Source organism: Drosophila albomicans, chromosome 3, assembly GCF_009650485.2.
Source record: "Drosophila albomicans strain 15112-1751.03 chromosome 3, ASM965048v2, whole genome shotgun sequence".
In the NCBI taxonomy this organism is placed as follows: Eukaryota; Metazoa; Arthropoda; class Insecta; order Diptera; family Drosophilidae; genus Drosophila; species Drosophila albomicans.
Genome location: NC_047629.2, coordinates 51,060,817 through 51,088,535, shown reverse-complemented (window position 1 = coordinate 51,088,535; position 27,719 = coordinate 51,060,817). Strand labels below are relative to the sequence as shown.

The 27,719-nt window shown below is 36.9% G+C and overlaps 5 protein-coding genes across 27 annotated transcripts in view; 3 read left to right on the top strand and 2 right to left on the bottom strand.

Moving 5' to 3' along the window:
- The window catches only part of LOC117567321 (gamma-aminobutyric acid receptor subunit beta), a 43,847-nt gene extending 31,707 nt beyond the window's left edge, over positions 1-12,140 (top strand). For 5 of the 9 annotated variants that reach the window (XM_052005829.1, XM_034247226.2, XM_034247220.2 and 2 more), the window contains 3 exons: positions 1,017-1,301; positions 5,179-5,720; positions 6,512-12,140. In XM_052005829.1, the coding sequence (XP_051861789.1) occupies positions 1,017-1,301; positions 5,179-5,720; positions 6,512-6,673 (989 nt within the window). In that variant the 3' untranslated portion in view covers positions 6,674-12,140. The remainder of the gene's footprint in view (positions 1-1,016; positions 1,302-5,178; positions 5,721-6,511) is intronic. The other 4 variants (XM_052005830.1, XM_052005832.1, XM_034247221.2 and 1 more) reach the window with 1 other exon arrangement.
- Positions 12,141-12,863: 723 nt separating this feature from the next.
- On the bottom strand, positions 12,864-20,510 carry LOC117568878 (protein nervous wreck). 14 transcript variants are annotated; one of them, XM_034249778.2, is made up of 12 exons: positions 20,320-20,426; positions 19,847-19,975; positions 19,511-19,740; positions 18,916-19,443; positions 17,266-18,148; positions 17,033-17,201; positions 16,547-16,963; positions 16,407-16,469; positions 14,972-14,997; positions 14,536-14,905; positions 14,117-14,451; positions 12,864-14,021 (listed from the first exon to the last, which is right to left on the bottom strand). In XM_034249778.2, the coding sequence occupies exons 2-12, from the start codon at positions 19,865-19,867 to the stop codon at positions 13,965-13,967; spliced, it is 3,099 nt and encodes a 1,032-aa protein (XP_034105669.1). In that variant the 5' UTR covers positions 19,868-19,975; positions 20,320-20,426; the 3' UTR covers positions 12,864-13,964. The 14 variants fall into 14 exon arrangements, with proteins under 14 accessions (XP_034105669.1, XP_051860262.1, XP_034105661.1 ...); XM_052004302.1 differs by having other exon boundaries at positions 12,864-14,905; positions 20,320-20,427; XM_034249770.2 differs by lacking the exon at positions 20,320-20,426 and adding an exon at positions 20,449-20,510 and having other exon boundaries at positions 12,864-14,905; positions 16,547-17,201.
- Positions 20,511-21,647: 1,137 nt separating this feature from the next.
- Positions 21,648-25,989, top strand: LOC117570774 (all trans-polyprenyl-diphosphate synthase PDSS2). 2 transcript variants are annotated; one of them, XM_052004448.1, is made up of 4 exons: positions 21,648-21,979; positions 22,039-22,228; positions 22,399-23,236; positions 25,926-25,989. In XM_052004448.1, the coding sequence occupies exons 1-3, from the start codon at positions 21,648-21,650 to the stop codon at positions 23,203-23,205; spliced, it is 1,329 nt and encodes a 442-aa protein (XP_051860408.1). In that variant the 3' UTR covers positions 23,206-23,236; positions 25,926-25,989. The 2 variants fall into 2 exon arrangements, with proteins under 2 accessions (XP_051860408.1, XP_034108502.1); XM_034252611.2 differs by lacking the exon at positions 25,926-25,989 and having other exon boundaries at positions 22,399-23,372.
- LOC117568706 (all trans-polyprenyl-diphosphate synthase PDSS2-like) lies at positions 23,409-25,983 on the top strand. Its single transcript, XM_034249520.2, has 3 exons — positions 23,409-24,000; positions 24,060-24,249; positions 25,088-25,983. The coding sequence occupies exons 1-3, from the start codon at positions 23,681-23,683 to the stop codon at positions 25,892-25,894; spliced, it is 1,317 nt and encodes a 438-aa protein (XP_034105411.2). The 5' UTR covers positions 23,409-23,680; the 3' UTR covers positions 25,895-25,983.
- A 224-nt stretch (positions 25,990-26,213) lies between the features above and the next one.
- Positions 26,214-27,320, bottom strand: LOC117571183 (methyltransferase-like protein 22). The gene has a single exon (XM_034253212.2). It carries the CDS (start codon positions 27,121-27,123, stop codon positions 26,290-26,292), a length of 834 nt encoding a protein of 277 aa, XP_034109103.1. The 5' UTR covers positions 27,124-27,320; the 3' UTR covers positions 26,214-26,289.
- Positions 27,321-27,719: the final 399 nt, after the last annotated feature.

Here is a 27,719-nt window from a genome sequence, read left to right as displayed (position 1 = left end):
ATAATAAATCTCTTGTAGGAATAAAACAAAAAATAAGAAAAAATAATAATGCGCCTAACTGGGCCTTTGACTAGCTCTGCTCATCTCTGTTCATTCGAAATATTATTTAAATTTGTTATCTAATTTTGTTTTTTGTTCTAACAGCAATTCCAACAACATTTGCGGTCATTCTCATGAGGTGTTCGACTTAGAGTAAATTATTTATTTAATAATAAACACAATATTAAATATCTTTAAAGAGTTTGCAGTATTGCAAGTAGGCGACTGCGGCGTTACGTATTTTATTTAATTTGAGCACAAATTAAAAGTTTGACAGTAATTGCGAAAAGTCCATTACAAATTCATCCAATTTTTTCGATTGCTTTATTTAACTTGTTACTTACTTACATAAGTGATAATACAATAATCCCTTACCACATACTTTTTATACCTATTGCATACACACACACACATATTTCTATTATATAGTTAACTTGTTTTGATTTCGATTATTACCATCGATACCCGTCGATTTACAATATATATATTTCGAAAATGAGCCAGCGACCCAAATGTTGCCAGCCATTGAAGAATACCTCGTTATCTTCGTTAATAATGCGCTCATTCTAATGAAAAATGCTTAAATTAGTTAAAACTTTTCATTTCATTTATTTGGTTTAGCCCTTTTGCTCTGTGTTGATTGGAAACTTTATTTGAATATTTACTACTTTTCAGTTGAGTGAAGAAAACATACTAATAATTGTTAATAATAACTGTTTTTTTTATTTCTAATATACTTCATAAAATGAAATGATATGCGAAAGCATTTACTAATAATATATTACTCTCTACTCTCTTTTTCTCTTTCTCTCCCAATCTCGTTTCATGAATGAACAAATATTTATATATTTATACGTATTTACTTGAAAACTGTACCATCAAATCAAATCAAAAAACCAAACCAAAAAACGACGACAATCATGATCAAAAAAAAAAAAAAAAAAAAATGTTGAACTGAAATCAATAATAATCAACAGGCAACTATTCACGTTTAGCCTGCGAAATTCAATTCGTGCGTTCGATGGGCTATTATCTTATACAAATCTACATACCCTCTGGACTGATCGTTATTATATCATGGGTATCATTTTGGCTCAATCGCAATGCAACGCCGGCGCGTGTGGCGCTCGGTGTGACAACCGTGTTGACAATGACCACTTTGATGTCGTCAACAAATGCAGCGCTGCCAAAGATTTCTTACGTCAAGTCGATTGACGTCTATCTGGGAACATGCTTCGTTATGGTCTTTGCCAGTCTACTGGGTAAACAAAATCTAGCGAAAACATTTAACAAACAAACAATACAAAACCAAAAACCAATTCAAAGTAGCCAAAATACAATTTCCATTCAATTCCACAAAAAGCACCACACGGGCATATACAACTTACTATCATACTCTCTATCTCTCTATCTATCTAACTATCTCTTTCTCATACACAAGAACACACACTCAATTATTATTACAATTCTATGATTTAATTCATTTTTATAATTTCATTTCAAGTTGGCCGAAAAAAAAAACAACTGAAACTGTTTCAGGCCACAGCCAATGCAAAAAAAAAAAAAAAACGAAAACAGAAAATTTTGCATTTGGTTTCCTTCACTTTATCTTCAAACTTACTTAAAAAACACTTTTACACTGTTCTTCAGCTTCGCGTTTTGCAGCAGCATCACAAAACATCACAGATACTTACAATCAAATCACCCTCTCTAAACAATACTTACTAAGTATCAAAAAAGTAAACCAAATGCTCTCGATCCAAATTTCAAAATTCAAAAATCTCTTTATACTTTTGCGATTGGCAAATGAAATTCGATTAATTCGTATTCAAATTTCTACAAATTCACATTATCCTGGAAGTAGAGTACTGATAATTGTTTATGATCAGATTATGTGCGCACTTTACCAAAACAAAAAAAAAAAAAAAAAAAAAAAAAAAAAAGAAAAGGCTCGTTCATAATTAAGAAGAGTTTGAAATACATTTGATTGAACCTAAGTATACGAAAAACCAATATCAAATATATTTCAAATCCAAGAAGAACCATTTCAATTTCAAGTCGAATCAATGCTCTAACTTTTAAACTTTCTCTCTTAAAATCCTAACATCTTAAGCAACAACTCACACAAAACCTACAACTAAAACTGTACTCAGGTCAACAAGATGAAAAAAATGAAATCTCTTTTTTCGTATTTGTATGTTATTGTTAATTTCTTCTATACAAAGAAACAATGCAACTATCATCTAAGGAAAATGTATGCAAATTCATAGATATGCGTTGCCCAAGTAAAGGCCACAATATTTCCACAAACACATCACTCACACCTACACACTATTTCCCACACACACACACACACATACACATACGCTCACATATTTTAGACTCAGTGTTAGCAACACACAAACATACACCAGAAATATGCTTTTAGAGAGCCTCCAACAACAAAATCGAAGCATGCCATGAAATTATTTTAGCCTCTTAGCTTCCACTTAACTGTACTCTATATAGTATATTGTTGTAGCCGCCTCAGGTTGACTTAGTGTTCCAGCGCACCCAGCAAACAAAACCGCAAAAAAGCAAAAAAAAAAAAAAAAAAAAAAAAAAAAAAAAAAAAACAAACAAAAATCATGAGAACTGCATACAAAATGCACATGAGCGAACACACTTCAACCTGTAATGGTACCCAGATATTAATATACGCCCAGCTTCCACTACAAAATAACGCAAAAAAAAAAATACTACGAACTGCTAAATTTAATTTAATTAAAATCCAAAAAAAAAACCCAAATCAAAAACGAAAAAACACAATCAAACATTAATCTCCAGCCCAGGGTACGAGCTGATACCGAGCGCAAAAAAAAAATGCAAATCCAAATGCAAATGAAAAGAAAAAGACAACAAATTGAAAATGAACCAGCATGCCTTGCGTCACACCTGGCTTGAGTCGCGATTGAATTGAATAAAAGAACAAACAAAAAAAGATAAGAAAAGAGAAAGAACACCAGAACACTGTAAATAAAAAGTCCAAGTAAGATGTGCTCTTGATAGCATCCGGATAGATCAACATATATATCAGTCGAAAGCCTCAAGAAATGTTGCCAAACCAAAATCATAATACAAGATAACACATTTGGATTGCCAAGTCTAAGTCTTACACACCCAGACATGGTAATCGCAAATGTGAATGGCAACATAAATATAATGTATACGATAGAACTTGAGGTTTTTAGGTAAGATATGATAGATGGTCTCTGTCTATTTCGTTTCTGTTTTTTGTTTTCTGTTCTATTCTCTGCATTTACAGCAAAGACGTTCTTATGATGGGGTAAGTAGTTCAACTCGTTAGTTACTCGTTCAACGTTAATACTCACCCCTCATTGTTGGCTAACCAGTTCGACGAGCGTCTCATTTCTTCAACCCGTCCCCAATAAAAGCAAAAATAAAAATAAAAATATACTCTACTCGTATGAATACAGCACGCCCCAAAAGTATATAACATAACTATAGCTAAGTTTAGAGACATAAAAATACATAGTATAAACATACTCGTATAGTATTGTTGGATCCCTTTTGTTTATCCGATGCATGTTAGGACTACTTCGGATTGGTACGTACTCCCCAAACAAAATATTGCGTATACGTAATGTGTAACCAGAAATGTGTGTGTCCTCTACACGGGCGACTGTTCAATGAATTTGCATTTACGGCACGCACATAAACATTTTCCTTGAATGATGGTCTCAACTGCAGATATAAATTTGTACATAAACCATTTGGCTTACAAATGAATTTTTTTCACTCATTTCTCAACAACAAAAAATACAAAACTAAACCAAAGCAAACAACAAAAACAGCAACAAAACATGAGAAGCAGACAGACAGTTACTGACAAGCACACAGATACAGACACTAATACACACTCACACACATATACTTATACTTATACTTACACTTATACTTACACCCACACACATACATTAACACTCACAGTCATTTAGTCGCTACACTTTAATTATTCTGAATCTCTATCTCTCTCTCGCTCTGTCTGTACTTACCTGTCTCAACACCGAACACCCGAACACTGTACAGTGTACACCGTACAGCGTACTTCATGCGAGTACACCCTTCACCACACACCTACTATACACAACAACACCACTCGCTTTTCACTTTTTTCCTTTGCCTGGCTAACGAAAAGAATAATTTCTTTAACATTTTTATTTGTAAAACCATCAATTACACTGGGGCGAAATTGCTTCGAGCTAACTATTTATACCCTGTACCCAAATCGAGTAAAGACAGTCCATAAGAAATATATAATATTTGCTATTTAAAGTCTTTTAAAGTACTACATAAATTCAACTTAGTACAAAGAATTTATTAATCCATAAATTTGCTTTTCAACTATATTTGCCAACTACTCTCTCAACAATTTGTATAGTAATATATTGCACTTAGCTAACCCCTGATCTCGGTACAGGGTATCTGCTGGTTGAGCACTCTCGACTGCTTTATTTTAACTTGCTTTCTAACTTCTAAGGCTGCTCCAAAGACCCCATTTTATTTACAATCCCTCAACATATCAACAGAATATTCATAAATCACAATATTTATTATTTTATTCAAATTTATTTAAATAATATATATTCTTAAATATACGTATATGTACATAAATTTATGTACATCTATGTATATCGAAAAAAAAAAAAAAAAAAATGTCAAAAAAAAAATTAATATATTCCAAAAAACGCTCCATTTTCCCTATACTGTTCCAAACCGTACTTCAAAATTACAAACTGTGCAACAATCCAACTATTGACAACAACAACAACTACAACAACAACAACTACAACAACTACAACCAACAACAACTACAACCAAAAATCAACTATCAACAAAACCATCATTAAAACTCATATGGAACGCGACTTGATTCAAAATTTTGTGCATCCGCCATCAACCCCTCCGAACCGCCACCGTCCGTTTGCCCCCATCTCAATATCAAAATCAATCCAATCAATCGCATTACAACCAATCAATCAATCAATCAATCAAAAAAAAAAAAATCAAACTATCTCTCAATACTTAAAACTGACAACAACAATTCGAAACTATATTCAAATCATATCGCAATCATAGAATACGCCACCGTCGGCTATATGGCAAAACGAATTCAAATGCGAAAACAAAGATTTATGGCGATCCAAAAGATAGCTGAACAAAAAAAGCAACAGCTCGATGGTGTGCAGCAGCAGGCCAATCCGAATCCGAATGTCGGAGGCGGACCCGGCCCGGAGCATGGACATGGGCATGGTCACCATGCCCACAGCCATGGTCATCCGCATGCGCCCAAGCAAACAGTGAGTAACCGCCCAATCGGCTTTTCAAATATCCAACAAAACGTTGGTACGCGCGGTTGCTCGATAGTGGGACCCTTGTTCCAGGAGGTGAGATTCAAGGTCCATGACCCCAAGGCACACTCCAAGGGCGGCACGTTGGAGAACACGGTGAATGGCGGTCGTGGCGGACCTCAGTCGCATGGACCTGGCCCGGCGCCCGGCGGCGCTGGTCCTGGCGGTGGTGCTGGGGGCGGTGGTGGTGGCCCACCAGATGCCGGCGGTGATCCAGAGGCAGCGGTGCCCGCACATTTACTCCATCCGGGCAAAGTAAAAAAGGTAAAGGTAAAGATCGTACATGATGCGGCACAATCCAAAAACCAAAACAAAATACGAGGGTCACTAAATCATTTACGAAATCAAACAATTGAATCGAATTCGAAAAAGAATTGAAATTTTTAAAGCAGTGCAAGCTCGACAAAGTGATTTAAAAAAGTGATTATTATTATAGAAAATATTCAGTATATTTTTATAGCATATTTTCATACTGAATATCTAAAACAGTGTTTGTAATATTAGTATAAAAAGCATTCGGTATATTTAATAGTATATTTTCATACTGAATATTTGAAAGAATGCTTATAATATTAGTATATAAATATTCAATATTTTTTTATACTGAATATTTGAAAGAGAGCTTATAATATTTTATAGAATATTTTCATACTGAATATTTGAAAGAGTGCTTGTAATATTAGTATAAAAAATACTCAGTATATTTTATAGTATATTTTCATACTTAATATATGTAATATTAAAATAAAATATTCAGTATATTTTCATACTGAATATATGAAAGAGTGCTTGTAATATAAATATAAAAATATTCAGTATATTTGTATACTGAATATTTGTTTATTATTATAAATAATATTCAGTATATTTTCATACTAAATATATATAAAATTGTTTGTAATATTGATATAAAAATATTCAGTATATTTTCATACTGAATACATAAAAGTGTGCTTGTAATATATGTAAAAAATACTAAAAAATAGAATGTTTAACCACTTCGAGCTTGCACTGTGCATGGTTCATCGAATATATACTAAATATATTGTTTCCCCCCGCAGGATATTAACAAACTCCTTGGCATTACGCCCTCGGATATCGACAAATACTCGCGTATTGTGTTTCCTGTTTGCTTCGTATGCTTCAATCTCATGTATTGGATCATCTACCTTCATGTGAGTGACGTCGTTGCCGACGATCTCGTCTTGCTTGGGGAGGAATAAACGCCCAGGATGCGCAGATTGAAGGACAGATGCAGGAGACGACAAGTGAACAGCGCACGTGAGAGTCAAACTATGCAGCGCGCTGAAAAACAACAAAAAACCAAAAACAAAAAAAAAAAACAAAAAAAATACACAAAAAAAACATTAACCAAAATTAATTTTAACTAGCGATATAAACAAAAGAAATGCAAAAGCAACATATTATTGTTAAATACTACAAGAAAAGGACACACATATTATGGAGACGGAGAGCAAAGGATATTGTTAAATAGAATTACGTGAGAGAAACCAAAGCAGATAAATCTAGAAGTAAGAAGAAAATAACAACAAGAACAACAACACGATGAATAATCAAAAGCAGCAAATATAGCAAATAGTAGAGAAAGTAAAAAAAAAAACAAAGCAAATTAAATATAAACAAAAAAAAAGAACGAAAAGAATATCTCGTGAAAAAGTCTCAACATAGATAATTACAAATGCAAAAGCAAATAATAGCACAGTCAAAAACAAATTTATTTCAGACTCACATAATTCAAAACTTTAATACACCCGATGCAATTTACATAAGTGAATATAAATGAACCAGAAGTCAACTTTTCAACCATTTGAGTTAATCAAAAATAAAACCCTGTAGCTACACCAAAGCATATGATATAATTATATTTGTCCGAGCGTCTGTCTAATATCAAATAATAATACTGAAATTATATCTGTATTTGGCTATAGGGAATTATCAAGTCGATCGCTCTCGACTTTGGCATTCTTCAGTTTGTCCCGTTTTTGAAATGATTTCCTTTGCCAATTACTTCCCTTAAGCAGACACTTGAAGAGTCTTCCTTAGTTTAGGCAAAAAACTTAGTTTTAATTTATATTTAAATCATAGCCTTAGTTTTATTTGTTGTGGTTCATGAAACTCCTTTTAAGCTGCACGCACTGTTAATTGTAATTCTATCTTTAACAACAACAACAAAAAGACCCAATATGTTTTTGTTTTATTTCTCAAAACTGACCACTTTTTAGCGCTTCCAAGAAAAATGGCCAAATTTTTTAGGAATTTAAATCGATAAATTTTCAAAATGCAAATCAAACTTAAACAAATTAATGAAATCATTTAATTAATTTTAAAAATGAAAACGAAAAACAAAAATGAAATGAAATGAAAAAACCTAAAATTACTCGACCATAAAAATCTTAAATTTTTAATAATTTGCACATTAAAAATAAATACAAAATAAAGGAAAAGTTCTAATGTACAATATTACTTTCAATGGCACCTTTTGATAACAAAAGGCATCGGGAATAAACAAAAAAAGCAAATAGTTGATAACAAATAAGAGATGATAACGATAAAGAAATTTGGTTTTTAAACAAACGGCTTTAGTTTCACCAATTTTTATAGAAAATTCTACGAAAAAAATATTGCAAAAATAAGAATACCAATAACAAAATAAAAATAACATTTTAATTGCACAGAAAAATCCATCTTCAAGAAAACTTTGCGGCACCATAAAAAATAAAAACAATACAATTATTTAAAAAACAAAGCAAATTAAAATGACACTTTGAAAGCAAAGTGAAATCAATAAATGACATATAAATCGAAAATAAATAGGTTTAGATACTTATGTACACAAATTTGAATGAAACTGCCTAAGAACCTAGCCTATAAGGATCACAAATAGTTGTTTAACAAAGACAGGATAGTTGATAGCAAATTAATTTGAAACAGTTGTATATATTGTATTAAAAACTAAAAAAGAAAAACATTCTGAAAAAAAACACAGCAAAGTAGGAGCAAAACTTCGCAAGGAAATTAAGAATTAATTAATATTAGCTAATTAATATAATTACATCTAGTTAAAGTAACTCAGACAACAAAAAACAACAACAAGAAGAAAAACGTTCAAACAGTCAATAAAGCGATTAATATAGCAGTATAGACAAATGCACCATTCAATTTAGCTTAGTAGACACACACACTAATACACTAACACACAGACACACACACAGTCACACCGTAAACATATTTAAAGTTTTGGTGAAGTTCCTCAATAAGTCACTGAAAATATTTAGTTAAAAAAAGCAAAGGCAAGTGAGTTCAATAAATTAAAGAAGAAAGAAAGAAAAAACCTGGCACAAAACTAAGCAAAGAGATAAACATTTATCGAGATCATTAAAGAGAATATCATCAATAAATTTTAATTTAATAGCTAAGACGAGATGTGAATCTAAGGCTAAAGTTTTTTTGTACAGTTAGCTAAAGCTGAGGTATACACCACACAAATGAGTAGCATCTAATAATTTATGGATATGGATAATACAAGAGACACACAGAAAAACACAAAGAGAAATACACACCTAATATAGAAGCAGCATCATAAACACACATAATACACATAGATATATATATATATACGATACAATATACATATATATATATATATATTTCATATGTATGTATGTTATGGATGTACTTTACAATAACATAACATACTTAAGCACCTATATGTAGCACGAGTTTTTTATATGTAAACCAACCAAAAACAAAAACAAAAACGAAAAAAAAACCAAAAACAAATTATTTTATATACACAGTAATCCCAAGTAAAGAATAAGAGAATAAATCGAATGAAGTGGAAGTGAATATGAAAAACTAAATTCTAGGCTCAATATATATACATATATATAGTATATATTGTCTAAATGTTTTGGAGATGAGAATATCGAAGACAAATAGCAAATTCTACACAGTCAACAATGCACAGTTACCCTTAAAAATACTCGTACTACCTATAACATCATGCTAGGGCAAATCGATCGTTACTACTATCGTGAAGTACACATTATAGATATATATATCGCATATTTGTAGATATATAATCGAGATTGACATTCAGGCTAGTATTATCGATGGTTTTGCACACAATTGATTGATCTACACACACACACTTAACCACACCTATAATCCAACCCAAAAACAAAAAATATAGCATCTGAGCGAAAATTACTTTATTAACTTTCTAGACACACACAGACACAAACACACACGCAGACACACTCACATACTTACATTTTTATATGCTACAAAAGAAAAACATAGAAGGAGAGTCGAAAGGATCAGTTGGAGCCAAGTACTTACATACATGGATTTGAAATAAAGCAACTGCAATTGATTTACATCTACCAACAAAAACAAAAACAACAACAACAAACGAGGAATAAACTGTAGAAGAAGAAGCAGATGAAGATTATTCTTAGGAACACAATTTTTTCAATAAATAGCTAGCATCAGAATCAGAAATCAGGCAGTAAACGCAACTCGACATCAAGTGAAATCGGTGATAAAGACAAAATTCAAGTATATATACATATATGCGTATATATACACATATATTTTGTAGCTATACAGATGTCGAAATTCAATTATACTCGTATGCAACAAAAAAAAATAAAAAAAAGAGAATGATTTTGAAGTCATAACAAAATAGTTAAATCAAAATGTTTATAAATTGAACACAGAGAAATAAGTGAATTTGAAAGAGTAAATATGTATAATGCATAGGTTTATCTATAATAAAGTTCTATGCAAAAGCGAACAACAACAAAAACAACAACAACAAACAACAAGAACAACAACAAATAGCTGCTCAACGGTTTCGGAGCGTATTTCCAAAGAAAACAAAATTAAACAAAAACATTTTAGTTGTTAACAAATAGCTGAGCATTTTTAAATAAACAAAAGAACAATGACAACTAATTAAGTTATGTAATTGTATTTACTTTTTCATATTCTTTTTTACTCTACACCTAGTTAATTATATAATTTGTTACAATTTAGTTGTACTTAAGTATAAAAAACAAAGTGAATAGAAAATAAATGAAAACTCGAAGAAAAGAGAAACATAAAATTAATACTAAAAACTAAAACAAAAACCAAAGAAATAAGCGGCAAAGCATTTAGGACAAATAATGACACAAGCCCTTAAATTAAATTACTTATATACAAAAGAACAACAAAAAAAACAAGAACAACACAATGAAATGTTTGAAGCATTTTTGGTGCCGTTTCGCTTAGACGAGGGCACCAACACCAACGTTTTATATAATGATGATGATGACGATGATGATGATGATGAAAATATGAGAAATTAAATATGTATACATATATAGAGTTACATATACATACTCGTATATAAAACATGATGTTGCATGTATGTACATGATGTAATAATTACATTGTGTGCGTATAGATTATGTATAATAATGTATGTATTATATATATGTATGTATGATGGTCTCAAAATGAAATTCTAAAGTATTTAGATAAGCAAAAACAACTAAAATAAAAGAAAACCAGTTACAAACATAAGTTAAATATATTTAGTTGGAGTTGAAAACAAAGAAAACAGAAAACAGAAATCACAAATGCAAATGCAAATAAGTATAATTATAAAACACTTCCCAAACACACACACAAACAGACACACACACAAAAGCATACATATATTTCATAAAAATGCACCAAAAAAAACTTTTTTAATGCAACCCAAAAAATAATGTAATGAAATGTTTATGAAACAAATATAATTATTGATAGTTGGTATTCCCCATCCAATAAAAACAACAAATAAATGCAAAACATTGGAAAATTGCACAAATTAACTTGCAACATCAACTACACACACACACACATACACACACATTTAAACATACTTATGGTTGTACACCTTATTGTAGTTTTTTGTATTCGAAATTGTTTTTTACAATTTTTATTTAACAGCTAGATGGCAAAAGAAGATCCCAAATTCAAATTGAATCAAGTCCTCAAATACTATATAAATTATCCATTTGATTTGTTGCTCAAGCATTTAGCAATACTATTTCTAAACACTCACAATCATTCTCAATTATCTCAGCACAACTCAAAACTATTTCGGACTGCTGCAGACTTATATAACTCACTTAATTTTCTGCGATTCACTTGAAGTTTAACTGATTTTTTATACCATGATGACAGTTGCTAAAATGCTATAAATATGGTATCTATAATTTTTTGTTTATCCGTCCATTAAATAAAAGTTCCTAATTGCAATAAATGAATATTTGTTATGATTATTCACCTTGTCAGCAGCCAACAACAACAACAACAAGAACAAGAACAACAAACTCCCACGAAGCAGTCAATTCTTATCATAATTTGTATTTTAATTATTGATTCCCAAGTTGGCCTCTCGTCAATTACAATTTGTTCAATCTCACTTCTCCTTAATCTCTCCCTCTCTCTATTTCATACTCTATCTCTATATCAGGCATTACTTTTGATTTTTATGTATACTTACTGCACCAATTATTTTCGTTGCTCAAAATAACCAACCCAGTATAATACCCCGAAATAGTAGATAAGCAGGCATTATGCAACTGTTTAAAAGAAAAGAAGGAAATAAAACCGAAGAAAGAAAACAAAAAATAAATAAGCTAAAAACAAAAACCAAAAAACCAAAAAAAGAATAAATAATTTAAAGCGTAATGCGTATGTAATGATTGATCACTGATCACAAATTTTGACTGTGTTAATTTCGTTATATATATATAAAAATAAATAAAAAAAAATGGGATAAGGATAAACAGAAGAGAAGACGAAGACGAAGAAGAAGTAAAAGACAAAAATATAAAGAAATATCTATAGCGTATAAAAATAAATACACATATAACAAAACAAAAACTAAACACGCAATAAATGTTACAGAACGATGAAAATCAAAACAAAAATGAAAACCAAATAGAACCTATAACATTAAGTTGAATGCTAAATTAAATGCGTCAAATAAAGACAATGGGAAACATCCAAACCAAGAAGATAATTATAATAATATTGCAAATGAAGCGAATACGAATAAAGATATGTAAAAAAATTAAAATCTGAAAATCTTTTTATTGGGAGAAATGGGAAAATGGGATCTGTTAAATAAAATCTATAATAAAAACACACTTTATTTTCTGCAAGTAATGTGTTAATTTATTTATTTGTTCATTAAATTGAAGTTGTATGATCTCTCATGAAAATAACATACAACTCAATACGTTGCGGTATATTTGAATTAATTAATTTGTTAATATATAGATATATATATTTTATTTATTTATTTCAGTAAATTAACTTTAAGAGAGTTTTTGCTCATACTATAATCAGTTTAATCTTGTGATCTAAGCTTTGAGTATTTGGTTTTTTTTTTTCTTTTAGTTATTCGATTTGCAAAATTTGATTAGGCATTTCAGGTATAAACCGAGATAATTTGACTAAACTTGTTCGCTCCGAAAGACGCAAATAATTTAACTAATTAGAATCAACTTTAAATAACAACATACAACAATGCTATAGTGCTTATATATTCGGGAAATAATAAAGTGAAATTTCCTATGATGGGTCACAATTCCTTATATATGTAAGTTACATAGATGTGCTAACATTAAAATATATTCTGATATCCGTGTGTTCAGCAAACCATAATAAATATCTCTGAGCTAGTTGAAGTACATACTTGTTGTTTTTGGCTGATATTGCTATTGTTAATTAAGCGTTGAAACAATTTAAAATATATAGTCTTTCGCTAATACATATATGTTATCATATAGTTGACTTAGATATATACACACACATATATATTTATACTTATTATTGCTCGATTATTAACTGATGATATTCGAACATCCTTTTCGGGGACTGAGAGAGAACTACAAGTACAACGATTGCGACAGTTGCCTATCCAAAAAACGATTATAATATACATATTTCAATATACCTATATATAAAGACGCATTCCGAATTTCACTTTCTCAACAATTCTACAAAGAAACAGATTAAGTATTCTTTACGAAACGTTCAAGTTTGAGCTATATATCAAAAGATATCGCGATCCTCTGTATAATGTGTTGAATTTGTTGCTATTGTGGAATTCGGAACACGCCTGTTATACTTATCATTTGCATTTCAGAGAGTTTAACATATTACAAACTAATATACATATATAAACAGTGATATATGAAGTATTTATGTATGATATATGTAAGTATATCTAGATGTATATGGTGGTTGTCGATCATTGAGCTGTGTACACTATGGCGTCGTTGTATTATGTTTTGTTACTTCATTGATTATTGCATATAATTGTTTTGTGTATTTGATTAGAAGACAAAGCGTCTCTTTCTCTCTCGGTTAGCATTCTGTGTAGAGACATTCGTAAATGCAAACAGAGCGGTTTGTTCAGTGGTGTTGCTGCTGGTGGTGGTTGTTCTATAACTGACCGTGAGTATAGTCTATATAGAAGGTATAGTGCTCTTGCTTGAGTGCCTAATAGATAACGAACAACATTAAAGTCGACAAGCTGGAGACTAAGACATTGACATTCTTTAGGCGTTCGATTCTTTTAGATTCTCCAAACGAGCCAATTGATTGGAGTCCAATTCCTCCGGTATGCTAGCTCTTCCACCGACCACCTGCTTGGGTGCCTCAATGACATCTTCGGCAGCTGCCTCGCAATTCATATCCAAGTCGTGAGACTTCTCGCCTCCACCTCCACCTCCGCCGCCGCCTCCGGCAAATGCATCATCGAAATTAGCATCGAAATTGGCCTCAAAGTTGGCTTCAAAGGCATTGCTGCCGCCTTCAGATGCCGAAGCGCCGGAATTAGATTTCTCGGTGAAGGGATCCTCGGCTTCGGGAAGGACGGGCACATCATCGGAGGCCGAGTCAGTGGCATCCTGGCTAGACGGTTGATCCTCTGCGTTACAGGATACATGATACTCTGTCAGTGTTATGGTTACAGCTGGCCCCACTTGACCGCCACCATCGACAGCAACTTTACCTTCTTTTACGGTTGTCGTTGTCGCTGGTTGAGATTGTTGCTGCTGTGGCTTTTGTTGCAACACTTTTGCCGTTGGCTTCGGCACAATATCGGGCTTTTTATCCACGACCACGGGCTGCTCTTTGGGTTGTTGCTGCTGCTTATCGCTAGCCGCAGGGGACTTTGACTGATCACTCTCTCCTACTGGTGGGAAAGATTTATCGGCACCGTCTTCAACCATTGGGGTTGCAGCGGTAACAATTATTTGTGCCATACCTAAGTTCAAAGTATTCGCAGTAGCGCCGCCATTGGCCGCACCTCCCTCCGGACCCTTGGCTAATTGTGGGGGCGGCATGCTTGGCGGTGACTTCCCATCGTCACTTAAATCGTCCTGCAAATACATAAAATTACTAATTAAATAAATTTAAAAGTATTTTACTTTCTTAATTTATGTTACCTCCATGCCAGGCTCTTGTATAAGAACTGAGTTTGCATTAAATAAAAGCAGAGAAAAATATTTCACTTAGTCTCTTTGTCGTTACTCGAATTTATAATTATTTAAATACATATTTATTCAAAGAAAAATCCTTAGTCAAGTGTGTAGAACGTTAAAGGCTCAATCTAAAGTGATATACAAGATCTTGAACTAAAGGAATACGCTCTAGGGCTGAATACACGTACATATAAAGGGTAAACAAAATGATTTGAAAAATAAATACATTATACATACATCAAATCGAAATGATATTTGCACAATTTTATTCAGCGTTTAGGTGGATTGATTGGGCCTCATGCGCATGCAATTTATTAAGGCTTGATTTATTTTTTGACAAGGATAATGTGGGAAGAATATTAAAATTTATTTTTTGATTACTGTTTTATACTTAGGATTTTTCTGACTCTGACTAGAAGTACTTCAAGTCTTCATGCTTATAGTAGTATATCATAAAAGTTCTTGAATTAGGATAGAAAGAATTGATTTTACTTTTAAAATGGAGAGTGGGATTTTTAATATATTTTTGAAACCTTCACAAAATACCCAAATATTACAGTGATTATATAGTTGTTTAATCAAGAAAGGGGTAGAGATAGAAAACAGGCAACAGTTGAGATGAGAAACATTTAAAAGTACATCAAATTTTTGGTCATAAAATACACTGAGTCAAAAAGTATAGTAAGTAGTTGGAAAACAAACTGTGGCTTATAGAATCAATTAGAATGGTTTTTTCAACGATACGATATCAAAAAGAATCTTTTACACATATGTAGTAGTATTTATATATATTGTATATTACAAAAGAAATAATAAAGAATTCGAAACTCAATCGAAACTTGAGAATGGAATCGTAGACAGTGGCATAGCAGGTAACACCAACACACACATAGAGGACACACGTTGATAAGCCTAAAGAACACTGTAAAGAATTGTAGTTAAGTTCTTTCCTTTTACACTTCTCTCAACACATTTTCATAGACATAGTTTTGATAAAACATTAAAGTTCGTTTTTTGGTTTTTGTTTTTAGTTTTGGATAGCACATTAACGGAGAGTACGGAGAGTGGTGGAGAATAGTTACAGTGATGATAGTGGTTTATTTTTTTTTTTGTTGGTGGTGGTTACGAGTATTTGGTAGTGGTTAGTAGTTAGACGAGCTGCACTTGAAGAATAAATTTAGGTACCTCTAGAGAATATAGAAGCAGGTATAACAATACTTTTTTTTTTTTTTGGTTTTTGTTTTGTGTTTAGTGAAATAAAAATGATATAGTACTAGAGGAATCGATATTGAGTGTAAATATAAGAGAGTTGAGTATTGGTAGTGATATAAATAAGACAATAGAGAGATTGATCGAGAGAGAGAGGAAAGGTGTAAGCTTGTATATGCATCTTATTTACCTGGCGGAGGCATGCTAGGAGCCGCAGCGCCATTTGGTATATAACCGCTGTCCCTATCCTCATCTGAAGCGCAATGAAAACAAGTAGATGACGAGTCAGCTTACAATGAATAATTACATATTTAAATTTTAAATACTCACCAGCTGTATCCTGTGAGGCAAACATATCCTCCGTTATGTCAGACAGCTCCTGTGCGTACTCTGGCGGCAGTGCGGGCGCCGGGGGCAAGGCAAAGTTGGGTGGTGCCATCGGTGGCGGAGACTCGTCGCCACCATCGCTGAGCAGCTCGCCCATCTCATCGCACTCCTCAACGACCAGCGATGGGAAATTGCCAAATTTACCATCCAGTTCACCCTCCCACCAACCATCGTCGACACCGTGCGCTGTCTTCGTAATGATCTTGATCTTGTCGCCCTCCTCGAAGGTCAGCTCATCCTCGGCGGTTGCATCGTAATCGTAGAGCGCAATGCACCATTCCACATCGGATTTGACGCGCTTCTGTGGCGCCATTATGACAGAGACCTGGTCGGGTGATTGCATAGAGTCCACCGTTTGATCTTCATTGTCAACGGTGTAATCGACAGATGAGAATGAGATTTGTGAGCGCAATTGATTGCCTGAACTACCATTAAAGGCGCCACCGGCCGCATCCTGCTCAATGTCCAGATAATTGTGTGGCACATAACCCTCCTCACCCCGATAGTTGCGGGCACGCAGCCAACCGTCTCCATCGCCCTCGCCCACCACCTCAAGCTGTTCATTCTCAACGATGGTCAACTCATCCGGATTTTGTGCCTGCAAAGCATAACAGCGAATATAATTAGCATCTAAACACAACTCCTCGAAACTCTTTACTCACCGTGTAGCTGTAGAGAGCTGTGCACTTGAAGATGGCCTCCTTGGGCTCTGGCACAATGGGATCATCCTTATCCTCCTCCTCGGCATCCCAATTGACCTCAGTTGGATCGTCCCAACCACCGCCGCCTCCGCTGGCCGCCATCATTGGCACAGGTGCCGCAGTCGATGGCGGAGCACGTTCGCGTTCCTCTGGCTCCTCATCGCTGTCACTGAAGGTGCGATCCCGTGACAGTTGTGTCTCCTGTTTGGGTTTAGCAGCAGCAGCAGCTGCCCCACCGGCTGCCTCCTCTTTGTCGCTGTCGTAGAACGAATCTGAGCTGGGATTTTCACCCTGTCCGGAAGCATCGGTGCGCATGGAAATCGAGCTGGCGGAGCGTGTTAATTCCTGCACACCCATAATCTCTGCCTCCTGCACCCATTCATCCACATTGATGCCGCCATCGCGCAGACACTGCAGACACGCCTCGGCCTTTGCTTTTTCCGTCTCGGAGCGACGGATTTGGTCACGGAACTCATCGATTTTGGTATCTAGATCTGGGCCATTTGGATCGTTGGGATCTGTGCGTTGACCAGCATCCCTCAGTGATTGACACAATGCCAACTTCTTGGCATACTCCCGTATTGAAGCATTTTCCTTCACCACACGTCCAGCCAAGTTCTTTGCCTCCTTGGTCAACGTCTCGGCTGCAGAATCATGCTCTGCGGTCACCTTACGCACCGGATCATTATCGCATGCCTCAAAGTCGTACTGAATGTGCTGCTTGAGCACCGGATAGAACAGATAGCAACACTGCAGATTGTACTCCCTCGTCAACTGCTGCGCTTGATCCCGTATCTTGCCGAAGCTGTTCTGCGTGGCCGAGCAGGTGAGCAGCTCTGTGCGTCTGGAAGAATAATTGATAAGCACGTTTATTAATAAATATTGCATTTGACTGCCGGATACCAATCAATGTGTAACACTTAGGAACTTAATATTTGAAGAGTCACGATTTTGTTGTACAACAAGAGCTTGAATTATGAGAAAATAAACAATCTTATCGATGCCAATCCGATAAGGTTCTCTGAAGAACCATGAAGAATGCCTTTAACACCCTAATTTTATTAATTTATTGAACACGTCTCATATAAGGGTGGGTTAAGAAGCTAAAAAACGGCAATAATATAAATTTAAAGATTACGATTGTAGCCATTTCGGTTTAAATTCGTTATACATTTTCATTTAATTAACTGTAAATGAAGTGTTTCTTTTTGGCTTAATTTCATTTGTTAATACTAAGCAAATAATCACTAAAAGATGCAGAAATGCATTTTAGAATCCCTTGAATTAAATATGACATGAGTAATGAGAAACACAAACAAGTCTTTCATAGTCAAATTAGTTGAAAAGAGAAACGAATTACGAAGCACTCTCGTACAGTGGCGTCTCTGTAAGTGTGTTAATTTGAAAAGAGAAAACCTTTGATACAGTGATGTACCCGCATGTGAACTGTGTGGGCAGCAAAGCTGAATTAAACTACTTTTTACATATACATCTCTAGAGAACAATAACAAATATAAGACAATTTTATGAGATTCATAAGAAAATATTTACTACTTCTGTGTTACCCAAAGAAAAGTATTAGCTAATTAATTACCCATTTGTGTTACTCACCCCATTAGCATAAGATACTCGGCGACTCGCTCAAATACATAATTCTCCATGGTTGTCATCGTTGTCTGCAAATCGACGGTGAAGTAGCGATTCTGATGTGCATTGGCCGCAGCTAGACTAAGTACGTAATCATTGCGTGCTCCCGAAGACTTTTCCTCGAGCAATTCCTTGCGGGAAGTCACTCTGGCGCTATTCTTTTGCAGTGATGTGATGGATTGGAAAAACGAGCCTTTCTTCTTCTTCAACTTCTCCTCAATATCTTTGGCCTTGTCGCGAACATCGTGTGCACAGTGCTCCTCATCGAAATAGGACTTTTTGGTCTTGTCCACATCGCCAACGCTCAAATGCAGTTCCTTCTGCACATTGACAATGCCCGAAAGGGAACGTTTGGCAATGGCCAGCTTATAATCCCGCAGCACTTTGGCCTCGTCGGCAATCTGTTGCTGGAACACCTCAATGGCAGCCAGTCGAGCACGAGCCAGTTTCTCATTCTCCTCCAGCACTGTGCGCCAAACGCTCCACATATTCCTAATAAGAATACAGAGTTTGGAAAGGTTAAAAAATCCCAAAATTGGAATACAATTTGAGCCCTTACCAACGCTCCTCCATGCCATCCATTTTGATGTCGGGTATATTTGGGATTTTCTTGTTGAGATACTGCGACGAGATCTTGAGCAGCCCTTCGCTATATGATTTCTCAATGGCAGATCGCTTGATGGTGAACTGCCGTATATCCTCCAGTAGATCGCACTCATGCTGATTCTTTAGCTGCAACTTGGCCACTTGCTCCGTGTGCAAATTCTTGAGGAATTTCACATAGTTACCCTGCATGGTTCAAAGAAATCAATTGAGTGTGTTGTGTTTTATGTTGTGTGATAAGGATTATCGATTTATGTGTGATTCTTATCTGATGGATTTTTCCGATTTATACCTTACGCGGCGGCGGCTGCATTCTGATAGCTTGGCTACTAGCACAACAATTGGGCACAGTTCTATCAAGCGGAAGCGGTTTCTTGATCTCGAGCTCCAATCAAAAATGGCTTTACATTACCTCAAGCAGCTGCAAATGACAAATGAAGAGTGGGCGAGAGTGGGAGGAGGTGAAAAGAAAAGCGTATAGTTAATGGATTACCAAAGAAAAGCTTATGTAATAAATGCGTGAGCTAAATATAAGAAAAGTCGCGACTGCAATCAGCTCAAATGCAATTTTACATAATCGAAATTAATGTTGCAAATTGATGGAAAACTTTCACTAAAGCTGCCCGCCCCCAAACAGCTCCCCCGCCCCATGTCTCCTGGCGTGTATCGATTTCTATTGGAGCACAGAGCTTCTTAAGATTTTCGTTTTTCTTTTTTTTGTTGGTATGCCTGGCACTACGTTTACAAGAAATTCTGGGAGCTAACACTTTTTTTGGACATGCTTTGTTGTGGCATCAAGTTGTCTACCAATTAGTTGTTTGTAAAATTATTTTATTCATCAATTTTTTAGGGAATTTTTACGTTTTCACGCTGCGCGTTGTGTTCTTTGCGTACTTATCGATTTCGATTTGAATACCGTTGTAGCAGTTTTTCCACACATACACCGTTAGCTGCTGCGCGAGAGAGCGAAAAACAGAGTAAGAGAGAGCGACCGAGTTGGGCTAAAAGCAAGGGTGTGTGCTAAAAGCACAAACATGTTCATTCATAGCGTTCTTACAACCGACACATGCGCTGTGAACTCAATGTTTTTAAATGCAACTGTTATTCTGTGTCAAACCCTTTGATAACGTGTTTTCTTACAATTTTCACTACGCTTTACGTTTCCATTGTTTGTCTTTTACCGAGAATGACACGCATTCACTTGGCAGTAAGCAACTAATATCAAAATTTGGCGACAATGGGCTTTTGCATACTGATAAACATAAGTATGCTCGCTATCAGTAAACTTTTTAAATTGATAAATATTGATAATTTAACAACTGATAAGTGGCCAAGCGCAAAAGTATATTACGATTATTTGAAGACTCTAAATATGCTGGGCTGGCCACACATAATTAGGTATAAGGCCATTTCCACTAGAAGACTTAATAGACGTATTTCAAAAATGGATAGTGCTTGATATGAAACAAATAATATTGTTATTGAGTAGCTTACATTGAGAATGAATATTGTTTAAATATACAAGTAACTCTTATGATAATTTGAAAAAATATACTGCACCGTACGGCAGGATGCGATAAATAAATACTGTTTGCATACAAATACCAGATTTCCCCCATTAAATAATCGATGAGGAAGACGCACCTGCTATCGTTGCTATCGATATATCGGCAGAGGCACAGCTGATTTTAGAAAAAGAAGAGCATAAAAACAAAAACAAAACAGTGAGTGGAATAAAAATGCTCGCGGGAGCAGCGGCATTGGTAGCCAAACGAAAACCTGTTTTCAAGTCAAGAGCAAACAAACAAAACGGTTGTGGCGCCGCTATAGCCAATTGTAAAAGTGGGCCGCCAGCGAAGAAGCAACAACAGCGGCAGCAGCAGCAGCAAAGAAGAGGTTACGCCCGAGTCCAAAACTGTGATTTCACTTTTTGTCAGTTTGCCACCGAGCAGCAACGCGAACAGCAGCAGCAACAGCAACAAGTGCAGAAAGTGTGGAATTTATGTGTCGAAATACCAATAGCTTGAGTAAAAGTAATTGAAAGTGGAATTTGTGCACGGGATTCAAGTTTATTTACACAACCGATTACAACGATGCAACGAGCTACCACGTTGATTATGCAACAGGTGCTGCGTCAAAGGATGCAGTGCCTCGTTTCCAATTCTCGATTACCAGTGGCAACTTTCACTCATCATCATCAGCAGCAGCAGCATCGTTATACGGCTACGTCAACGGTGACGAGTAAACAAGCAACGCCACCACCGAGACACGACTGGAATCGTGCGGTCAGCGAGGCGGAGCGGATTGTTGGCTATCCCACCTCGTTCCTCAGTTTACGCTGGTTACTCAGCGATGAGATTGCCAATGTGGCGCTGCACTTGCGCAAGCTGGTGGGCAGTGCGCATCCGCTAATGAAGACTGCTAAGTAAGTCAATGAAATTGTATGGCATTTCATTCTGATTCTCCAATCTAAACAATTTCAAGGCACCTGCTGTACAATGGCAAGAACACAATGCAGGCCTGGGGACTGATTGTGCTGCTCGTGTCCAAGGCTGGCGGACATGCCGCCAACATTCCGGATGTGGAGCAGGACAAGAGCGCTGGCGTACTTCACTCGCAAAGAGCGCTGGCCGAGGTCACTGAAATGATTCGCATCTCCCACCTGGTGCACAATGTAAGTTTGGCCCGTCTCTTTAATTTATACTACAGATACTAATCTTTATTGCATAGAAGATAATTTCATGAGATTGTATGCAAAGCGCAATCTGTTGATTTGCATACAATTCATATAACTTAAGACATTATTTACCTATTAAAATTCATGTAATTTCCCCTCCCCTTCAGAGCGTTGTCAACTTGCAATCGGGCACTCAGGCGGGACAGGACGGCACCACCTTTGACGACATGTCTTTTGGCAACAAAATTGGTCTGCTCACGGGCGACTATCTGCTGGGACACTCCAGTGCTGAGCTGGCCAATCTGCGTAACCAGGAAGTCGTGGAATTGATTTCCTCCGCTGTGCGCGACTTTTCCGAATCGGAATTCATTGGCGAACGCGACGAACAGAATAATCCGCTGCCCTTCAAACCGGGGACCTTCCAGCGTCCCTCGCTCGCCGTTGGCGTCGATTTCAACGAACACGACGTACTCACTCCTATGCCCATTGGCCAGGTGATGGGCAATCCGGAGCAGGAGTGGGAGTGTCGCAATATCCTGAATGCCGGCAGTCTGCTCGGCAAATCCTGTCAGGCATCCCTTAAGTTGGCCCAACAGAGTGAAGAGATGCAACGTCATGCCTATCGCTTTGGCAAGCATCTCGCACTCGCCTGGCAAGCCTGCTTGGATGCTGAAATCTTTCAAACTCCCACCTTACCACTGGACGCACAGTTTAGTTTAGTGAGTGCCCCAGTGCTGTTCCATTTGGAGCACGACCCAAGCATGTATGCGCTGTTGGAGAAGGGCAAGCAGACAGTGGAGCACATTGACTATCACAAGATACACAAGATCGTTATAGCCGGCCCAGCGTTAGCCAAGACTAAGGAACTGCAGTGCAAGCACACGGCAGCGGCGCTCACAGTGCTGCAACACTTCCCGGCGACGGATGCACGACAGGCGCTGGAGAACATCATACTGGCGATGCAGGATTTGTGACGCGGGTGCAAGGCGACGTCAATGGGTTCAGGTGTTAATTATAGTACAATGACATTAGCTTAAAGCGTATACAGTTCACAATTTAGACTAATGCAGAACATTAAGCGGGGCGGACAAATGAATTTGTTATACAAGTACTTATAAAAATAAAGTCATTTTATTTATCAATTTAATATAGACAACGATGAAGCACTTTTTGACAAATTATGGTATATTGTGTTGTTATTTGCAATTAAGTTTTAAGGCAACGTTATTATGAAGTCACTAAATCATCAGTTGGTAGAATAATATGAATATATATTTTGTTAATTAGTGAATGAATAAGTCAGTCATACAATAACCTGCCAAAAAGCAGCAGCAACAAGTGCAGCAAGTGTGGAATTTATGTGTCGAAATACCAATAGCTTGAGTAAAAGTAATTGAAAGTGGAATTTGTGCACGGGATTCAAGTTTATTTACACAACCGATTACAACGATGCAACGAGCTACCACGTTGATTATGCAACAGGTGCTGCGTCAAAGGATGCAGTGCCTCGTGTCCAATTCTCGATTACCAGTGGCAACTATCACTCAGCAGCAGCAGCAGCATCGTTATACGGCTACGGTGACAAGTAAACAAGCAACGCCACCACCGAGACACGACTGGAATCGTGCGGTCAGCGAGGCGGAGCGGATTGTTGGCTATCCCACCTCATTCCTCAGTTTACGCTGGTTACTCAGCGATGAGGTTGCCAATGTGGCGCTGCACTTGCGCAAGCTGGTGGGCAGTGCGCATCCGCTAATGAAGACTGCTAAGTAAGTCAATGAAATCTTAGTGCATTTCGTTCTGATTCTCCAATCTAAACAATTTCAAGGCATCTACTATACAATGGCAAGTCCACAATGCAGGCCTGGGGACTGATTGTGCTGCTCGTGTCCAAGGCTGGCGGACATGCTGCTAACATTCCGGATAAGGAGCAGGACAAGAGCGCTGGCGTACTTCACTCGCAACGAGCGCTGGCCGAGATCACTGAAATGATTCGCATCTCCCACCTGGTGCACAATGTAAGTTTGGCCCATCATTTCAATTTATACAACAGATAGAAATCTTTATTGCATAGAAGATGAATTCATGAAATTGTATGCAATTACAATTTAACTTAACTTTAAGACAGCAAATTAAACACTTTTTATACCCGCTACCCATAGGGTAGAAGGGTATTATAACTTTGTGCCGAGAGGTAGAACAGGTAGAAGGAGACATCTCCGACCCTTAAAGTATATATATTCTTGATCAGCGTCAACAGCCGAGACGATATAGCCATGTCCGTCTGTGTGTCTGTCCGTCCGTCCGTATGAAACACTAGATCTCAGAGACTATAAGAGATAGAGCTATAATTTTTTTTCGACAGCATTTGTTATGTTTGCACGCAGATCAAGCTTGTTTCAAATATTTGCCACGCCACCTTCCGTTCCCGCAAATCAAAAAAATCGAATAACAAGTGTAATTTTAAAGCTAGAGTTACAAATTTTGGTATATACAATAATAACTATAGTAGTCATGATTCCTAAAAATTTGGTTGCCATCAGATAAAAATTGTCGAAGTTATTAAAGAAACAATTTTGTATGGGCAAAAACGCCTACTTACTGGGGGTCTTAGTTGCTTTGGCTGACAATCTGGTATATTGTGCCGCCTATGGTATATTTTGAATGCGGTACTATATCGATATACCACATATACCATTTGGTATATTTTTAGTATTTTTGTAGTATACTTGGTATATTTTGAGAATAATACCACAAAATATATTGCTTGTATTCATAATGGGTAGCGGGTATCTCACAGTCGAGTACACTCGACTGTAGCTTTCTTACGTGTTACCTATTAAAATTCCCATTCAGAGCGTCGTCAACTTGCAATCGGGCACTCAGGCGGGACAGGATGGTACCACCTTCGACGACATGTCCTTTGGCAACAAAATTGGTCTGCTCATGGGCGACTATCTGCTGGGACAAACCAATGCTGAGCTGGCCAATCTGCGCAACCAGGAAGTCGTGGAATTGATTTCCTCCACTGTGCGCGACTTTTCCGAATCGGAATTCATTGGCGAACGCGACGAACAGAATAATCCGCTGCCCTTCAAACCGGGCACTTTCCAGCGTCCTTCGCTCGCCGTTGGCGTCGATTTCAACGAACATGACGTACATGCTCCTATGTCCATTGGCCAGGTGATGGGCAATCCGGAGCAGGAGTGGGAGTGTCGCAATATCCTGAATGCCGGCAGTCTGCTCGGCAAATCCTGTCAGGCATCTCTTAAGTTGGCCCAACAGAGTGAAGAGATGCAACGTCATGCCTATCGCTTTGGAAAGCATCTCGCACTCGCCTGGCAAGCCTGCTTGGATGCTGAAATCTTTCAAACTCCCACCTTACCACTGGACGCACAGTTTAGTTTAGTGAGTGCCCCAGTGCTGTTCCATTTGGAACACGATCCCAGCATGTATGCGCTGCTGGAGAAGGGCAAGCAGACAGTGGAGCACATTGACTATCACAAGATACACAAGATCGTTATAGCCGGCCCAGCGTTAGCCAAGACTAAGGAGCTGCAGTGCAAGCACACGGCAGCGGCGCTCACAGTGCTGCAACATTTCCCGGCGACGGATGCACGACAAGCGCTGGAGAACATCATACTGGCGATGCAGGATTTGTGACGCGGGTGCAAGGCGACGTCAATGGGTTCAGGTTTTAATTATAGTACAATGACATTAGCTTAAAGCGTATACAGTTCACAGTTGTTATACAAGTACTTATAAAAATAAAGTCATTTTATTTATCAATTTAATATAGACAACGATGGAGCACTTTTTGACAAATTATGGTATATTGTGTTGTTATTTGCAATTAAGTTTTAATGCAACCTTATTATGAAGTCACTGAATCTTCAATTTGTAGAATAATATGAATATATATATTTTGTTAATTAGTGAATGAATAAGTCATACGATAATTTGAGAAAAAGAGATCGACATAACAATCATATTTATCTATTATCCTTTGATTTGCGAATAAGTCTCGCTGCTGGAGCTACTCTCGTCTGTCTTTTGACTCAACGGCTGCTGATGCGCATCAAAATGAGCTGTGGACACCGTTCGTACTCAAAGTACTGTGCAAAGTCCAGTGGTATGTTCTCTATGATCCAAGGTTTCCTTACCGTCTGCCTGAGGAAATGCTCGTACATCGGAGCCACAGAATCACAATCCTCCAGAGTGAACACATAACGCTTCTCCATCGCCATGTAGACGGTCTTTGGCTTTCCTGACTTTTGGCCACGCTCAAAGATGTGCTCGATAACCCGGACAAAAGCATCGGTCAAACTGTCATCGTAAACAACATCAGCTGCCATAATAACATCGCTGGCATCAATGGCCGCTATTAGCTGCTCGCTGAGTTGAGATTGGGGCGCCATAAAGTCATATTCCAAAACAGACACTTGACCTCGCAACAACTTTGCATTGCGCAGCACATTGCTCTGGATTAACTCCAGAATCTTGCCCAGATTCACATCAGTGCAATAGACTTGGCCATGGCCATGAATGGCAGCCGTAATGCTGGTGAGTCCAACGCCAGCTCCCAGCTCCATAATGGTCTTGGAGTTAAAGTCCTGCCGCTTTGCGAATAGATAATCCGCCAGGAGAAGAGCTCCACGCCAAACCTGGAGTCCGACCAGCTTGATTTCTGTGGCTCCGGAATGTTCGAGTTGGATGATTCCACGGCGTACGCGCTGCACGTCTAGATCGCCATCCTTGTCCACAACGGTGACATCGCTTTTGGAATCCTCGTCGGGATAACGAAAACGGAACTGGGAGACTAGATTGCCACCGCCACTGTCCACGGGCTGGTAGTTGGTCTCACTATAGATTTCAGATCGTACGGTATACATCTATGCAGCCGGAACAGAGACATCTAACTAATAATTTCGGCAATTCTGCTGGCATTTAGCCAAAATCGAGAACATAAAGGCTGCGACATTGACAACTAAATGCTAGTGTTGACAATGCACAAGCAAAGACACTTGTAGCTGATTGAGCTTTCGAAACCAGCCAAAAAAAGCTAGACTTGTTGAAAATCAGCTAACAACAATAGTACAAGTAACATTGACAACACTATGACATTCAGCTGAGTGTGACCGCAGACTGAATTTCAAAATATGCAATTTTAAATTTAAAAATATGTAGCTATCGATCAATAAATTAATATAAATTATAATTTTATTACAAAAAATTATAGTCTACAATAAATTGATTTAAAATTGTGAACTATTCAAACCCAATTCTGGCTGAAAAATACGTGGTATGTACAATAAACTACCCTACACCATTGAAAGTTGACAAAGAGAAGCTATTAAAATATACAGCCCGGTATTCCATTTATTTATTGGTTGCCACAAATTAAATAATTAACAACTAATGTTTTGTTTCTTTGAGCATATGCTCGCCGTTTTTTATTCAAGCATTGCCACTTTTATTCATTTTAACA

What these genes read in the sequence shown, in the direction of transcription:
- LOC117568878 (XM_034249768.2), bottom strand. Translation starts at nt 20,349, where the DNA reads ATGCCACAACAAAGCATGTCCAAAAAAAGT. An exon ending in GAGTATCTTATGCTAATGGG is followed by an intron (nt 18,149 to 18,915) that starts GTGAGTAACACA and finishes TTATTCTTCCAG; the next exon opens with ACGCACAGAGCTGCTCACCT. An exon ending in TCCTAGCATGCCTCCGCCAG is followed by an intron (nt 14,998 to 16,406) that starts GTAAATAAGATG and finishes ATGCAAACTCAG; the next exon opens with TTCTTATACAAGAGCCTGGC.
- LOC117570774 (XM_052004448.1), top strand. Translation starts at nt 21,648, where the DNA reads ATGCAACGAGCTACCACGTTGATTATGCAACAGGTGCTGCGTCAAAGG. An exon ending in CCGCTAATGAAGACTGCTAA is followed by an intron (nt 21,980 to 22,038) that starts GTAAGTCAATGA and finishes AACAATTTCAAG; the next exon opens with GCACCTGCTGTACAATGGCA. An exon ending in TCTCCCACCTGGTGCACAAT is followed by an intron (nt 22,229 to 22,398) that starts GTAAGTTTGGCC and finishes CCTCCCCTTCAG; the next exon opens with AGCGTTGTCAACTTGCAATC.
- LOC117571183 (XM_034253212.2), bottom strand. Translation starts at nt 27,123, where the DNA reads ATGTATACCGTACGATCTGAAATCTATAGTGAGACCAACTACCAGCCC.
- LOC117568706 (XM_034249520.2), top strand. Translation starts at nt 23,681, where the DNA reads ATGCAACGAGCTACCACGTTGATTATGCAACAGGTGCTGCGTCAAAGG. An exon ending in CCGCTAATGAAGACTGCTAA is followed by an intron (nt 24,001 to 24,059) that starts GTAAGTCAATGA and finishes AACAATTTCAAG; the next exon opens with GCATCTACTATACAATGGCA. An exon ending in TCTCCCACCTGGTGCACAAT is followed by an intron (nt 24,250 to 25,087) that starts GTAAGTTTGGCC and finishes ATTCCCATTCAG; the next exon opens with AGCGTCGTCAACTTGCAATC.